Source organism: Podarcis gaigeae, assembly GCF_964106915.1.
Source record: "Podarcis gaigeae genome assembly, chromosome: 6".
NCBI classification, from domain to species: Eukaryota; Metazoa; Chordata; class Lepidosauria; order Squamata; family Lacertidae; genus Podarcis; species Podarcis gaigeae.
Window position 1 is genome coordinate 76663704 of NC_139682.1, and position 15772 is coordinate 76679475.

A 15772-nucleotide genomic window follows, 5' to 3' on the forward strand; every position below is an offset into this window, starting at 1 on the left:
GGAGGGATAGCTCTTTGTTTGGCTAGGAGAAGGGATTTTTTAAAAAAAACCTCCCAGCCAGGGAATCCCCTTTCTCCCAGAAGCTCTTAGTCTCATCAACATTCTGTGTATATTATGTCATCACTGTGTTTCCCCCCCAATGAACACTGGCTTCATTAAATAGTCTTGAAAGTGTAAGACTTGTTATTTCATTGTGGTTTTCTTTCCCAAGTTCTCCTTCACTTGGTGTTTTGACCTACATTTCTCCCAAAATCGTTAATGGTGATTTACAGGGGTGTGGGGGGAAAGAAACAGATGGTATTTATGGGCATCCCTTGGTTTTGGAACAGATCGTGAAATTATAGCTGTAGATGAGACTTCAGGGTCCAACCACATTGCTTTCAGGGCTAGCTATGGAATTCTGTGGAATTGTCTCCCACAAGAGTCAGCGATGGCTGTTAACTTGGGTGGCCTTAAAAGAGGATTAGATAAATTCATGGCGGATAAGGCTACCATTGGCTACTCATTCTGATGGCGCACTGGTTGTGCTCAGATCCTGCTGGTGGGCTTCTCCAAAGGCATCTGTTTGGCCACTTGAGAGCAGAATGCAGGACTAGATGTGTCCTGCAGCCTCTTCTTAAGTTCCTACATTACGTTCATGCTCAGTTTATGTTGCACTGAGAGTGTGGGAAGTTGGGAACAAACAGTGATGGACGAGAAATGGCTTAGTACAAGCATATCCAGAGTCCGTTTCACGGGCCCAATTGATTTAATCCAGCCTCCTTGGTGGCATATGTCCTGGGGTAACAACTTCGCGGTAAACCTAAACTCTAAGAAAAGCTCAACAACTTCAATCCTAAAAAAGCTCAACAATTTTGGTTGGCCCTCACACATGTTCATTTCATCAAATATGGCCCTCTTTGAAAAAAGTTTGGGCATCCCTGGCTTAGTAAAACAGTCTAAATAGATCGAATATGTGAGCCTAGACACATCATAGAGAGGAAGTCAAGTATTTTCCAAATTAAGTAGAGCTATCACATTCTAACTATCTGGTTGTAGATACAAACTCTTGAACCAAAATTATGATTCAGGATGCTGGTGTGTTTTTAAGAAGCAGGCAGTTGGTTTTTATTGTTGCCTTGTATGTGTTCCACTAACCACATATACATTCCCCTTAGGTCTTTGACTTTTCCCTAGCAGAAGATGATGTTGCAATTCTGAATGGAATGCATGATGGGAGACATGTCTCCTGGGATCCAACCCCAGTTGTTTAGATGCCAAAGCTTGGATTGTTGTTGTAAGTTCCATAGTATCTGAAGGGACAATGCTGCTTTTGTAATGTATTCTCATGCAGTAATGCAAAATGAAATGAAATATTGCCTTGATAATTAGCTGTACAATCTATTTGGCTATGGTAATGTGTAGCTTAATAACAGAGAATGTAGAATTTACACTTTTCTCCCCCAAGCCCTTACAGTTTGACATCATCACTCTTCAGCCTTCCCAACAAGCTTGATACTTCTTTTTTCTGCTCCAGCAAAGCCCTGTCATTTTTTATCTAGCATTTTTTAAAAAATAAATACTGTAATAATAATGGGTGGTATTCAACTAAGTTTGAGTATAGACTTTACATTCATGGGCCTAATTTAAAGGTAAAGGGACCCCTGACCATTAGGTCCAGTCGTGGCTGACTCTGGGGTTGCGGTGCTCATCTCGCTTTACTGGCCAAGGGAGCCGGCGTACAGCTTCCGGGTCATGTGGCCAGCATGACTAAGCCGCTTCTGGCGAACCAGAGCAGCACACGAAAATGCCGTTTACCTTCCCACCGGAGCGGTAACTATTTATCTACTTGCACTTTGACGTGCTTTCGAACTGCTAGGTTGGCAGGAGCAGGGACCGAGCAACGGGAGCTCACCCCGTCGCGGGGATTTGAACCACCAACCTTCTGATCGGCAAGTCCTAGGCTCTGTGATTTAACCCACAGCACCACCCGTGTCCCTTGGGCCTAATTTAGTCATGTTCTTTTCCGTCAACGGGTCTGTTCCAAGTAAAACTTGACGCAAAAAGCCCCTCCACTATTTCCTAAGAAGCAGCCCTCAGGCATGAGGCATTCCTTAGATCCCTCTCATCCTTTCCATGCATGCCAGCACAGGATGTGCTCCAGAACTCCAGTAAGAAGCGCCCCATTCCTTCTGACTGGAAGTTATCCTTGACACCAGTGGGGACTAAAAATTCAGCATTTGCAAGCATCTGCAGAGAAACAGCCTCAGATCCGTAAATTCTGCAAAAATTGAACGACAGCTGCTATTTTGAATTCTCTAGTTCATTCGCTTGGTTCTTCTGTACTCAAGCAACCCCGGAAAATTGTGCCTGTTTTGCCAAGGCCATCCAACATCTTATGGCAATAAGTGCCATAGAGCTAGTATCTGCTCTTTGGTCATCTCTGTTTCCCCCCCCAAAGTCAAGAGACACCAGAGCAAATTTGTGTGAACGAGTTCTAAAGAAAAATACCTTCAGTATAGAGAATCTGTAATAGATCTAGATGAGCCTGATCTGGGGAGATTTTCGAGCTTCGATAGAGGCCTACCTGCATTATCACTTCCTGAGGCTCAGCTATGGGAATGAAGACTATTCCCATGGGGTCCTGCCATTCTTCCTCCAGGGTCTTCATGAAGATTCTGGTAGCTGTGATAGCCCATCTCCAGATAGTGGAGAACAATATTCAGCACCCCAACCTCAACTCAAGGTCTTCAGGATGTGATGCTCATGCTTCATGGAATGCTGAAACAAAGATTAAGGGATAGGAAGTGGGTATCACCTTCTTCACCTGATGGCCCCAATGTCCTTGGTAAATCTGATCAATCGGTTCTACAGTATTAGGAGACTGGGTTAACTGCTGATAGTGCCAAATCTACTCCACCAGGACTCTTTTCTTCATCCTCAGCCACAGCTATTCCTCTTGGCTATATGGAGGTTGATAGGCAAATCTTGATAGGCATTAAATGCCCCTCAGCGTGAACTCCATTGATTTAGCCACTTGTCAATCTTCCACTGCTCCTGCTTATAACAGTATTTGGAAAGCCTTTAGATGTTTTGATTCTTGGGTTTGTTTCAGCTTCACTACAAGTTAATTTAGTTTTCATCTAGGTTGGATTTCGGGGTAAACATGATGTTATACACTTGACCTTGGAACCTAGTATTAAAACTTGCATTAAAGTATATGTAGTGTATGTTTTAGAGAGAGCCTCTGCCCATTGAATTATCAGCCTGGCATTAGGTATGCAGTCATGCTTGTCTGATATTTTCAGAGTTCCTGTGTCTAGAAGTGTATGGAAAGTCTGACTGTGATTTATATTGTTTTAGGACTTCCTGCAGCAGTTTTCCCACTGCTGTGCTGTTTTAGCCGTATCACAAAACAAAAGTTCCTTGCTTTTTTATCATCCCAGCTTGTAGCGAGCTGGTATTGTTGTTTGTCCCTGAAGTTTTGTTGCTAATACTTTGAGCAGAGACAAAGTTTCTCCCCTTGATTACAACTCCTGAGGGAGATTCTGAAAACATTTTGAAGGGATGCCTTAAGGCCCACACCCTAAATTACATTTGATCATGTTTTTCAGAGACACTTTTCCTACGGGTTCCATTGGTCCATCTCTCACTTCCAGTAAAGTTTGGGCTTTTTCACATGCTACGTGACTGCAAACTAAGGTTTGACTCGGGAGTGTGTACTTAAGAGCAAAATAAAAAAATTCTTTCCAGTAGCACCTTAGAGACCAACTAAGTTTGTTATCGGTATGAGCTTAGTTGGTCTTTAAGGTGCTACTGGAAGGATTTTTTTTTATTTTGTTTCGACTACAGCTGACCAACACAACCTGTATTTAAGAACAGATCAAGTTGATGAGTGAAATGCTAAAATTACTTGCAAACATGCATGCATTGCAGATTTTCACATGTATACCTAAAAAGTTTAATTTGTGAAGAGGTTTATTATTATTATTACTATTTTTTTGGAAAGCAGTAGCTACTTATATTCTTTGCTGTTGTGTTTTCTATGGCAACCTTGATAAATAAACAATAAACAAACACAATGTGCAGGGCAGATCCCTGAATGGCTGATGTGAACCGTGGGACTCTGACCACATCTCCCCAGTATATTCACCAGGGAGTATATGCATGTCCTTCATACTTAGATGTGGGTGGTGCTGTGATCTAAACCACTCAGCCTCTTGGGCTTGCTGATTGGAAGGTCGATGGTTCGAATCCACTCGACGAAGTGATCTCCCGTTGCTCTGTCCCAGCTTCTGCCAACCTAGCAGTTTGAAAGCACGCCAGTGCAAGTAGATAAATAGGTACTGTTGCGCCAGAAGTGGTTTAGTCATGCCGGCCACATGACCCGGAAAGCTGTCTGTGGACAAAGGGCGGCTCCCTCAGCCCGAAAGCCAGATGAGCACCGCAACCCCATAGTCGCCTTTAACGTTCCAAAGGTCCTTGACCTTTTACCTTTATAATACTTAGATGCTTATGTGCCCCTAAAATCTTGTTCTCGTGGTGGTGGAGAAGATGGCTGTGTGCTTCCCCAAATCCTTATTGCATAATACATGTTGCAGGTGCTCCACATGGATGCCTGTTCATGACGGCACGAAGGGTGGAAAGTTCCCAGTGTTGAGCGCTCCGCCTCCTTCTCCTCTTTCTTAAGGGAGAAGATTCATCTGATTCTCTCTCTCTCTCTCTCTCTCTCTCTCTCTCTCTCTCTCTCTCACACACACACACACACACACACACTGTGTGATGCACATTACATTTTTGTGCTTTAGGCAAGATGTGCCAATGTGGCCACACATCCGTCACAGAATTGGGGTCTTTAAGCGAGGGTAAGCCTCTTAAATGGCCATTTGTATTTCCTGTAGGATTCACCTTTGCAGCTACAGCAAAAGTGCGGAAGCTTCTCTAAGCTACACCTGAGTATTTCTGCATTATTCTTATTTTTGCAGGGCAAGCCTGAGTTGGCTGGAGATTAGATCCAGCTAACCGTTTGACCTTGTGTTCTAACCTTAAAAAGCTGATTTGTTGACAGTGAGGAGGGTGTAATGGCAGGTGCGACCAGCACATGGAAATTGTGTGAAAGCACACTTCCTTTCAAAGAACAGTTACTGAAAGTAACAGTTATGTTCTGTGATTTCTCCCCCACCCCAAAGCTTTTCACCACCATTGCTGCTCCTGACAACTATTTGTTTGACTTCCTTGCAGTGCAGAGGGAGGACAAGTCTTGAGTAAAGCTACCTAAAGCAAGAAAAAATGAGGCCCAGCCTTCTCGAGTGCAACTGACAGCTCGATTGGTTGTTGCATTTAGAATGTGCCGCAGAAGATCGAATGTGAAGGTTTAAGCATTTATATATGGGAAAGTTAGCTGTGAGAGTCAGTGTGGTGTAGTGGTTAAGTCTTGTAATCTGGGGAACCGGGTTCGCTTCACCGCTCCTCCACATGCAGCTGCTGGGTGACCTTGGGCCAGTCAAACTTCTCTGAAGTCTCTCAGCCCCACTCACCTCACAGAGTGTTTGTTGTGGGGGAGGAAGGGAAAGGAGAATGTTAGCCGCTTTGAGACTCCTGAAGGGGAGTGAAAGGCGGGATATCAAATCCAAACTCTTCTTTAGAGAGAGCCAGTGTGGTGTAGTGGTTAAGAGTGGTGGACTCATAATCTGGTGAACTGGGTTCGATTCCCCACTCCTCCACATGCAGCTGCTGGGTGACCTTGGGCTAGTCACACTTCTCTGAAGTCTCTCAGCCCCACTCACCTCACAGAGTGTTTGTTGTGGGGGAGGAAGGGAAAGGAGAATGTTAGCCGCTTTGAGACTCCTCAAAGGGAGTGAAAGGCGGGATATCAAATCCAAACTCTTCTTTAGAGAGAGCCAGTGTGGTGTAGTGGTTAAGAGTGGTGGACTCATAATCTGGTGAACTGGGTTCGCGTCTCCGCTCCTCCACATGCAGCTGCTGGGTGACCTTGGGCCAGTCACACTACTTTGAAGTCTCTCAGCCTCACTCGCCTCACAGAGTGTTTGTTGTGGGGGAGGAAGGGAAAGGAGAATGTTAGCCGCTTTGAGACTCCTTTGGGTGGTGATAAAGTGGTATATCAAATCCAAACACTTCTTCTCTCTTCTGCGCAAAGTGCTTCCTTCTCAGTTCTTAAGCAGCACATGGCAGTTATTGGATCACAAAGGTTAAAGAGAGAGCACACAAACTTGGGACGTTAGTGCAAAATGGCACTGCTCATTAGCAAAAGTAAGGATGGTGCAGCTGTACAAGTTAGCACCACAGGTTAAGCAGATCCCTAGAAATAGGGTGCTGGACAAAAACCATGAGGATCCCTGAGGACCTGAAGACTTGCTATACCACAATGTGCAAAGCACAGCACAGGTGCAGATCCCAACTTGGCCCACAGCACCTTCCTTGCAGACATAATGTGTTACACTTATCAATAAAGCCTCCAACCCATCATCGCAGGAACGGAATACTATTTTCTCGTATAAACTGGGAGTCTTCCTGTGTTCTGCTTGCTGTAGCTTTCCATTAACTGGTAGAGAATTTTTCTTGAGCTTTCTGGCATGTTGCTGCATTTAGAAAACAAGGGAAAAGCTGCTCTCGGTTCTTTTGACCAGGAAATAACTTTGGCCTGTGAAGTTTCATATCGCTTGCTAAACAGTTTTGAAAAGAAGTAAATTTTTGCCTTCGGAGATGGTTTCGGCACGTTTTCATAGAGCTGGGGCGAAAGAACGCCTAAAAAGTTTTACCGCTTAGCCCACAGGATAGCATCTATTACTTTGTTTCAGCATAGACTTATTATACTTCTATGGACTTTCAAAGATTGACAGAGGTGTGCTCAATTGATTTCAAATATATTAGAGAATTTACAAGTTCACACATTTTGTTTTTGTTACTAAATCATGTCTATTATGCAATAAGAATTACAGTGCTATCTAGTATACTGGTCTGCGTGTTGCTTGTATTGTTTGTTGGGGCGAAAGAACATGCTTTTATCAGCATATCTCAAGGCCTGGCTTTTCTAATAGTATTATTTATAAATGACATTTTCACCCCACCTACCCTCCCAGCAAGCTAAAGGTGGTGTGCAAGGATCTCTCTCTCTTCTGCTTTATCCTCAAAACAACACTGTCAGGCATATTAGATTGAGAGACAGTGATGGGCGCAAGGTCAAGCCGCAAACTTCTCCATTTCAGTTCGCCACCTGGCAAATAAATTAATATTGACACAACCTCACAGGGTAGGTGCTGGCTAAGGTTGCCAACTCTTCCCCACTCTGCTACACTGGACCCATTCTTGGGCTAGACACCCACTCACAAATCAGGTTAAATCTTTTCCAGGTATGCTCAATGTACTGAAACGTTTGAGCTGCTGAACTTCTGCTGTTAAATGTACGGGAGCAGAAAGAAAAGAAAAAGGAAAGAGAAGCTGGCAACCTTAGAACTATATAACATTCCAAGTGATTCACATTCCTTACAGCACGATTGCAGCCTACCTGATGTTTTCCAAAGTTCCTAAGCCCGCCGAAATGTTCACAAGAGCGTGATTGTATGTGCCTACTTATGCTAGTCATTTGTGGCTTAGCAATGTTCTGTTGTGGGAGGGCATAGCCAGCTCTTTCCCAACTTAGAGAACACCCCTGTGTGATTTACCTGCAAATATGCAAATAGTTGATCATGCTACCAGGCTAATGGATCTTTGTAAGCTGGGCCTATATAAATGATGATTGTAAAGGTAAAGGTACCCCTGACCATTAGGTCCAGTCGTGACCGACTCTGGGGTTGTGCGCTCATCTCACTCTATAGGCCGAGGGAGCCGCCGTTTGTCCACAGACAGTTTCTGGGTCATGTGGCCAGCATGACTAAGCCGCTTCTGGTGAACCAGAGCAGCACACGGAAACACTGTTTACCTTCCCACCAGAGCGGTACCTATTTATCTACTTGCACTTTGACATGCTTTAGAACTGCTAGATTGGCAGGAGCAGGGACCGAGCAACGGGAGCTCACCCCGTTGCAGGGATTCGAACCACCGACCTTCTGATCGGCAAGTCCTAGGCTCTGTGGTTTAACCCACAGCGCCACCCGTGTCCCTAATGATGATCATAAATAAGACTAATAAATAGCAGCAGCAATAAAGCAGCTTAACTGTTGATTGATTGATTTATCTATGTTTCGAGTGACCTGAAAGTGGTGGTTTAAAAAGAAAGAGGAAGAAAGAGCTGCTCAGCTATGTTAGGAGTGTCAGATGGTACCACTGTTCAAATTTCAATACCACTCGTGCATGTCCTTTTTGTATTAGAAACAGAAACATTTGGCCAAAAGAAATTGTTTCGAAAGACAATTTGGAGTATGTAAAGCACAAATGGAGCCCCACCTCGTGTTTCCTCTTAATACAATACCCAAGAGCGTATCCTTCAGTGCCAGAGATAATTAAGAAATGCACCGTACCCATTTAAAACAAATACAACATTCCTAATTTCCTTCTTTGGGCACCTGGTAACTTTCCTCTGTTATTTCCCCATGCATCTGTCAACTGTTTGCTGATTTTCATCATGAAGCAGATTAATACTCTAATTCTGTGCATGCCTACTTGCAAACAAGTCCCATTGGACTAAACTTGAGTGTCACAGCCTAGAAATGTTAATATCAGTAAAACAAATGAGGCTGACCTTTGAGTCATAAGTTCATAGGATGGGACCCCAAAGTTGTTTTCACAAACGCAAGTGGTGCTATTGAAGTTTCCCACTTCAATAGAATTAAAGAAGTGCTTTTGATAGGAACATACATTTCAATTTAAAAATGGCTTTTGTAGTTGTTATTTATTCTGTGCTCAATATTCAAGAGTGATGAACTTTAAACAGTATTTTTAAAGCTTCTTTTAATGTTCCAAAAAGGCAGCAGGATGGGAAGGTTTCTCATTGTGCATTTGGGACTTGCCCAGGGGATAGAAATGTACATTTCCCCACAGGTTTCCATTATCCCATTGTGCATTCTTCCTCAGGGGTTGCATTTATGTATCTCCTTTGAGTCAAGATCTAGAAACACGCAAATCACTCATGCTTCTTTCACTCTTTATCTGAAACATCCTGGACAGAACATATTTGGGGATGTTTGGTGTAATATAGGTGCTGTTCTGCACCTGTTATATATTTGCCTGGCCCTTCCTCCAAAGGAGACCAGGGCGGCGTGCATACAATCCAGCCTTACAACAGAATAAACTACTATAAACACTATTGCAAAAACTGCAGTAAAACAACAGAACCTCTCAGCTAGCAGAAATGATAAAGACATCAGTCCCAATCGCCCTTTCCCAAACAGGCTTGGACAGTCAAGTGTGTGGTTCAATTGGTGGAGGGCAGGGAGGGAGAAAACAAATGAGGCCGACAGACATAGCTCAATGGGGAGGGATTTCCATAACTGAGGGGCCGCCACAGAGAAGACCCTAGCCAATCAGGCAGGATCACAAGCCGAGCCTCCCTTGCAGATTTTAAAGGCAGAGTTGGCTGGTCTTCCCATCTTCTCTGACCACTTGCTATGCTGGCCGGGGCTGATGGGAGTTGGAGTCCAACCCACCATGTGGTTGGGTTCTGGGCTGTCACTGTCTGTGATGGCAGAATTAGACACATTTTTTGAAAGAAATAAGGGTGGGAGACAGTTGCTGCCACTAACTCTGGATTTCAGGGGACCATTTTTGCTATGCACTCTTATTGCAAGTTCAAGTCAGAAATTTCCCCATGAGAACTTTCAGCTCAGATTTATTTTTCCCCACCGAATGCAAGTTATTGTGGGGCACCCCCTGAATAAATAAATTACTTTTGGGAGCCAGCCTAGCATGACTTTATGATACTAAGTTTGGCACTCTAGATAGCTTAGGTTTTGCTCATCTGGAAACTGTAGGCAATCCGCTGCACTCAATCACAACTTTTACTTAGGACAGGAGTGAAATTGAGAGTTTTTTCTGCAGATAAGCAAAAATCAGCTTTCAGGGGAAATCCCACTTAGCTTGGGTCCTCACACCTGGCCAGAAGTCCTGATAATCTGGACACTTTTAAGCCACAACATAGCATCTTTTGCTAGACTGCTCCAATGATCAGTGGGGGAATGGAAATGGCTGTGAAATAATAAAGAAAAGAGGAAAGATCAACAACGAAAAAAGTCAAAAGGGAAGGGTGAGGCTGATGGCTGCCCAGCTACAGAGTTTCCTGTCTGATTTTTCTGAGGGTAGACTGTTTAATCTTCACTTTTTGTTCAGTCTATTTTCTTCTTCTTCACTGCAGCTTGCTTATTATATGACTGAAAAGCAGCTCAGACCCTCCAGTTGAGAAATGCCAATGGTGGTTGTAAAATGCGCACATAAGGCATTTCTGACCAAGCTGTACATTTGATTGCAGAGAACTGAAGATGCTAGGGCTCCTTTCCTTGCCCACAACTTAAGCTAGAAGATAATTATGTCACCGCTCTATAGGCAGTAAGCAGGCTGCAGAAATTATAAGTTTAGAAGCCTCAGAGTCAAAATATATGTACTATGGGCCTGATATACTGTAGTAAACACCAGCCTGTTTCCCTTTAAAGTGGTACAACCGGGTGACGTGAGCTCTGCCTTTTCAAAGCTCTGCTCTTGGATGAAAGTTCCCTTGCCGAAGTAAACAAGGCCTGCGAGTTGTCAGATCTCTTGTGTATGTTTGATATTGGTGGTGTAAAAGATGCTTCTTTTAAATGCCCCGCGGGAGTTAAACAGTTTACTCTTTATGACTCCAACAAAGACTTCCAATTTGGGAAGCCAATGTCTGATTACTGAGCACACTTCTCAGGCTTCTATGAAATTCTGCACCTGTGTGAGAGAATGAATTTGCTGGCATAACTTTGCCATGAGATCCTGTTAAATTTCCCTTGAAAGCTTGCTTTAGCCGTCTCTATATGACTGCAGTTTCTCTGCTTTCTTCACCACATAATACCCAAAACTGGCATTCAGCGTACATCAAAGTATACTACATACCACTCCCATTGTTCCCAATCTGTTTCCTACTTCCCAAAATTCCAGTAACCTCTCAGTGGAAAATATATAAAGGATGGTATTCATGGCATTTGTTCTGTCAGCACAAGCACTTCTGATTTCACCCAGAAAACTAATCCATTTTAGTTCTCCTCCCCCTGCCCCAGACAAAAGAAAAGCACAGGCATCTTTAAAGGTGCCTATCATGAAAGCTCGCAGACCTGCTTGTCTGCAGTTTGGCAGGTTTCTCTCACAGCTGCAATTTTCAGACCAATTGCCCACAAAACACATTGGGAGATTAAGTGATTTTTATTTTACCTACTCCAAACCTGTGACTGCTGCCCTTGCAGGAAAACTACTGCAGCTATCCTCCTGAGATTTTACAGGATTCGTACCTCCAAAAGGGTGATCTTGTCTACAAATTTCATCCAGTTCTACCCCAAAATAAAGTTTTAAGATGTTTCCTTAATAAAAAAACAAAACCTTAAAGGTTTCCATCAGAAAGGCCTTTGGAGCTATTTGTAGTTTAACAGGCTTTATCTACTCTGGAGAAGCTAATCTATTTCATCCATAAATTTTCACCCTGCAAATTTCATCCACTTCTGTGGTACATTATATAATATAAATCACAAGATGCTGTGTGTTCTGTTTCTCTTGAGGTAGGGCACGTTGATTCTTTGATCAAAAAGGCGGCTCAGTCACAAAGGGCTTGGGAGATCTCAAAGAAGCTCACGTTTGGGCAATAATGCAATTCTAAGTTGAAGAAATTCTACTATAAACTTCACCCCTATTTTCATTCTACAGCTGAAGGATCATTTTTTTCCTTCTGCCATGCATCCTTTTCCCATGATGGAGCACCTCTTCAGGATTTTTCTTTTACTATTTCCGGATGTTGCTTTACAGAGTCAATAGTTTCTTAGCTTATTCAGGTTACCGTATTTTTCGCACCATAGGACACACTTTTTCCCCTCCAAAAATGAAGGGGAAATGTGTGTGCGTCCTATGGTGCAAATGCAGGCTTCAGGAGAGCCACACCGCCAGCCCCACAAGCTCGGGGGACAGCGGGGAGGCGGAACGCCGCCATCCTGCTGTCCCCCAACTTGGTTAGAAGGTTGGCGGGGGGAGAAGCCTGCTCCTCCCCGTCGCCAGCCCCGCAAACTCGGGAGACAGTGGGAGAGGCGCAGCGCGCCCTTCCCGCTGTCCCCCGACTTGGCTAGAAGGCTGGCGGGGGGAGAAGCCTGCTCCTCCCCGTCGCCAGCCCCGCAAACTTGGGGGACAGCGCTGGGCTCCCGCTGCTTGCGGAGAGTTGCCTGCATGCTGAAGCCTGTGCGCGCTGAGCTCAGCGCGTCCAGGCTTCGCGGACCTCTCAGCAAGCAGCGGGAGCGCTCCCACGGCTTGCGGAGACTTGCCTGTTTGGGGGCTGGGGTCGGGGGAAGCTCGAGCTTCCCCCGTCCCAGCCCCGCGCCTGGGGGGAAAATAATTTCCCCCCTTTATTTCCCCCCAAAAAAACTGGGTGCGCCCTATGGTCCGGTGCGCCCTATGGTGCGAAAAATACGGTATTTTTCAGTTGATTCATCTGAATATTTGCCAGGGGTTGGACTCGATGACCTTCCAACTCTCCAATTCTATGATTTTGTTTGTGAAGCCCTGCTTTCCATCCTTTGGATCAGTGACCACTTCTATCCAACTGGAGACAAATTTCATCCATACATGCCTGAATCCTTCTTTCTAAGGATTGATATTTGTATTGCTATCTAAGCATATTCCTCTGGCACCAGCTACGATGTTAGCTTTGGGGGTGTAGGTGCTGCCAAAAGCTGCTAACATATGAATTGATTTCTAGTCAGCTATTTGGGTGGAATTGCATATGCTTAAGAAGTTCCGTGAGAAAAAACTTAGCTCTTCTGCAGTGTCCAGGGTTGACTGTGATGCAAACTTAAGGGAACAGTTTGTGCACTGATCGGTCTGAGGTCAACACACACTGCATTGTTCCTGCTTCTGGAGAGAGAATTCCTCAGGTTCTCACTCCCAGTGAATGAAAGCATAATGAGGCTTTTGAAGAGGCATAAGTGTAGGAGAACACTTATGAATTCACCCAGGCACCTTAGGAGCACAGCTACACCCCTCCCTGTGCATCTGTTGGGTTTAGAGAAGGTAATAACTCCACCTGACAGTATTCCTTTGCAAAAGGAAAGCATCAACTTGTGCTGGTCTAAGTAAAAAAAAAGGGGGGGGATTGAGAATGGTTTCAAATTTGTTTCCAAATAATGACCTTCGCAATCTGAAGCATGATTAAGCTATGACAGTGCCTATGCTAAAATGAAATGGACTTTTAAAGTTAGTAGTATGTGTGTGTGTGTGTGTGTGTGTGTGTGTGTGTGTGTGTGTGTATATATGTGTGTGTGTGTGTGTGTGTGTGTGTGTGTATCTATCTATGTATGTATGTTGGGTCATTTGGCCCATAGGCATTCAAGGTTACTACAAACAAGCTGAATACAGACTATTGTTTTTAAGTGAATTGGAAGTGATTTGAGAAGTGTTTTGCTAATCCCATGTCATTTCCATACAGTTATTCCAGCCAACTTTTTTCTCTCTTGGTCAGATTTGTTTTGCTGGTTTTTGAAACCATGCAGATCCTGTTAGCCTAAGTAGCAGTAGATTGTATAAAACAGGACTTCTTTTCTTCTTCTTCTTCTTTGGCAATCACTCATAGCCAAGTAAGATTGTCTTCCATGAACACGGCCTTAACAGAGAGTCCATAAGTGACTGTAGAGGCAAATTCTGGATCCACACATCCTTCCACAGTGGGGACATGCAGTATTTAAATGTGTTTATACTACATTTTTAAAGATTTGCCTTGAGAGTGTCTATAAACCTCTTTTGTTGACCACCAACATTACATTTTCCATTCTTAAGTTGGGAATAAAGTAGTTGCTTTGGAAAACGATCATTAGGCATCTGAACAACATGACCAGTCCAACGAAGTTGATGTTGAAGAATCATTGCTTCGACACCGGTGATCTTTGCTTCTTCCAGTACACTGGCATTAGTTTGCCTGTCTTCCTGAGTGATGCCGAAATCCAGCATTCCCTGAGCTCTGCGAGTGCAGCATTCTTCCAATTGAAGTGCAGAGTGTTTGAGAACCGGGCCATTTGCAGGGAAACCAAAACCAGGACTAAGGTTGAGTTTGCTATGGTTGCATTAGCAGTATACCAAGAGTATTATAACATTTGACATCTTTTTCTTTTCAGGTCTTTGACTTTAGTCTGAAAAAAGAAGATATGGAATTTTTAAACTCCATGAATATTGACAGAAAACTGATTCACCTTACCTACCCATTATGGAAAGGATAATGTTAAAACATTGCAATGGCTCAAACCATGAAGATATCAGAACTACACAGATCCGTCTTGCTATAAATTTATTTTAGACAGCCCAATATTCCCATCTTCCTACCTCATTAAAATACCTTTCGGGAAATCATGAGTCATTCTTCATCCCAACTAAATCGAAATAAAGTGATATTATAGAAGACAGCAACAGCCTTGTGATTCTTGCCACATGCAAGGAAAACGAAATTTGCCATTGGATACTAGTGGAAATGAGCTGGTCTGGTTAATTTAATGAAATGCCCACATACAGTTTTGCATGAAAGCCACTAAATCAGTTTAGAACCAGATGCTCCTATTAGATCATCACAGTCTTGTTTTACTGGCAATAAAGATCTTTACAAGTAGTAGCCCTTGCTTCATGAAAGCTCTTTTAATTCAAACTTCTTGTAAGCAACAGATCCTTCACTTAGTTAAGGTGCAGACAAGGAGGCAGCATGTAGATAAGCCTCACTCTGCCTGCAGTGCTATAGACCAGTAGTTCCCAAAGGGGCGGGGGTGGGATTACTGGAAGAGTACATATCTTAAAAAGGTAAAGGGACCCCTGACCATTAGGTCCAGTTGTGACTGACTCTGGGGTTGCGGCGCTCATCTCGCTTTATTGGCCGAGGGAGCCGGCGTACAGCTTCCGGGTCATGACTAAGCCGCTTCTGGCGAACCAGAGCAGCACACAGAAACGCTGTTTACCTTCCCACCGAAGTGGTACCTATTTATCTACTTGCACTTTGACATGCTTTCGAACTGCTAGGTTGGCAGGAGCAGGGACCAAGCAACGGGAACTCACTCCGTCGCGGGGATTCGAACCACCGACCTTGTACATGTCTTAACTTATTACTTTTCTATTATGGTTTGAACAGAGGTATCTTACCCTGTTGTCCTTTCCTCCCAAGTGAATAACCTTCACTGAAATCACGTTTTCTGAGGACATCCTAGGAACTAGAGGTTCTGCTTGGTTCTGCTTCCTTTAGTGCAGTCATGCTCTCTATGGTTGACTGGTGATGGACATATGCTCTTTATATATTAACCCATCCTCTGGTTCTTTCTTCAGAACAGAGGTGGAGCTAGCTGCTTCGGCCCCTGGAGTGGCGCACAAGCTGTGCACCCGGGGGTGGGACGAGTGTCTCAGGGGGCGGGGCAAGCATCCCAGGGGGTGCCGCCCACAGCGAGCGTCCAAGGAGGGCACCACGGTGAGCATCCCAAGGAGCTAGCTGGCCATAGGGGGTGGAGCGAGCCACCCATGGCGGGCTGCTTCTGGGGCAGGGAGGAGGGAGCTGCTAAGCTTTGCCAGCAGCCTTCCTCCCTTCCCTCTTCCTTTTGACAGCTTGGGGGAGGCTCTCCCCCCCCCCCCGGAAGCAGCCCAGGAGCAGGAAGCAACGGCGTGC

At 44.4% G+C, this 15772-nt stretch overlaps 1 protein-coding gene across 2 annotated transcripts in view; it reads left to right on the top strand.

Annotated features, from left to right (window-relative positions):
• LOC310846629 (glyoxal reductase-like) overlaps window positions 1–14541 on the top strand; it is a 65450-nt gene extending 50909 nt beyond the window's left edge. Inside the window, exons 7-8 of one of the 2 annotated variants that reach the window (XM_083743559.1) lie at window positions 1158–1276; window positions 14253–14541. In XM_083743559.1, the coding sequence (XP_083599685.1) occupies window positions 1158–1253 (96 nt within the window). In that variant the 3' untranslated portion in view covers window positions 1254–1276; window positions 14253–14541. The remainder of the gene's footprint in view (window positions 1–1157; window positions 1277–14252) is intronic. The other variant, XM_083743558.1, reaches the window with a different exon arrangement.
• Window positions 14542–15772: the final 1231 nt, after the last annotated feature.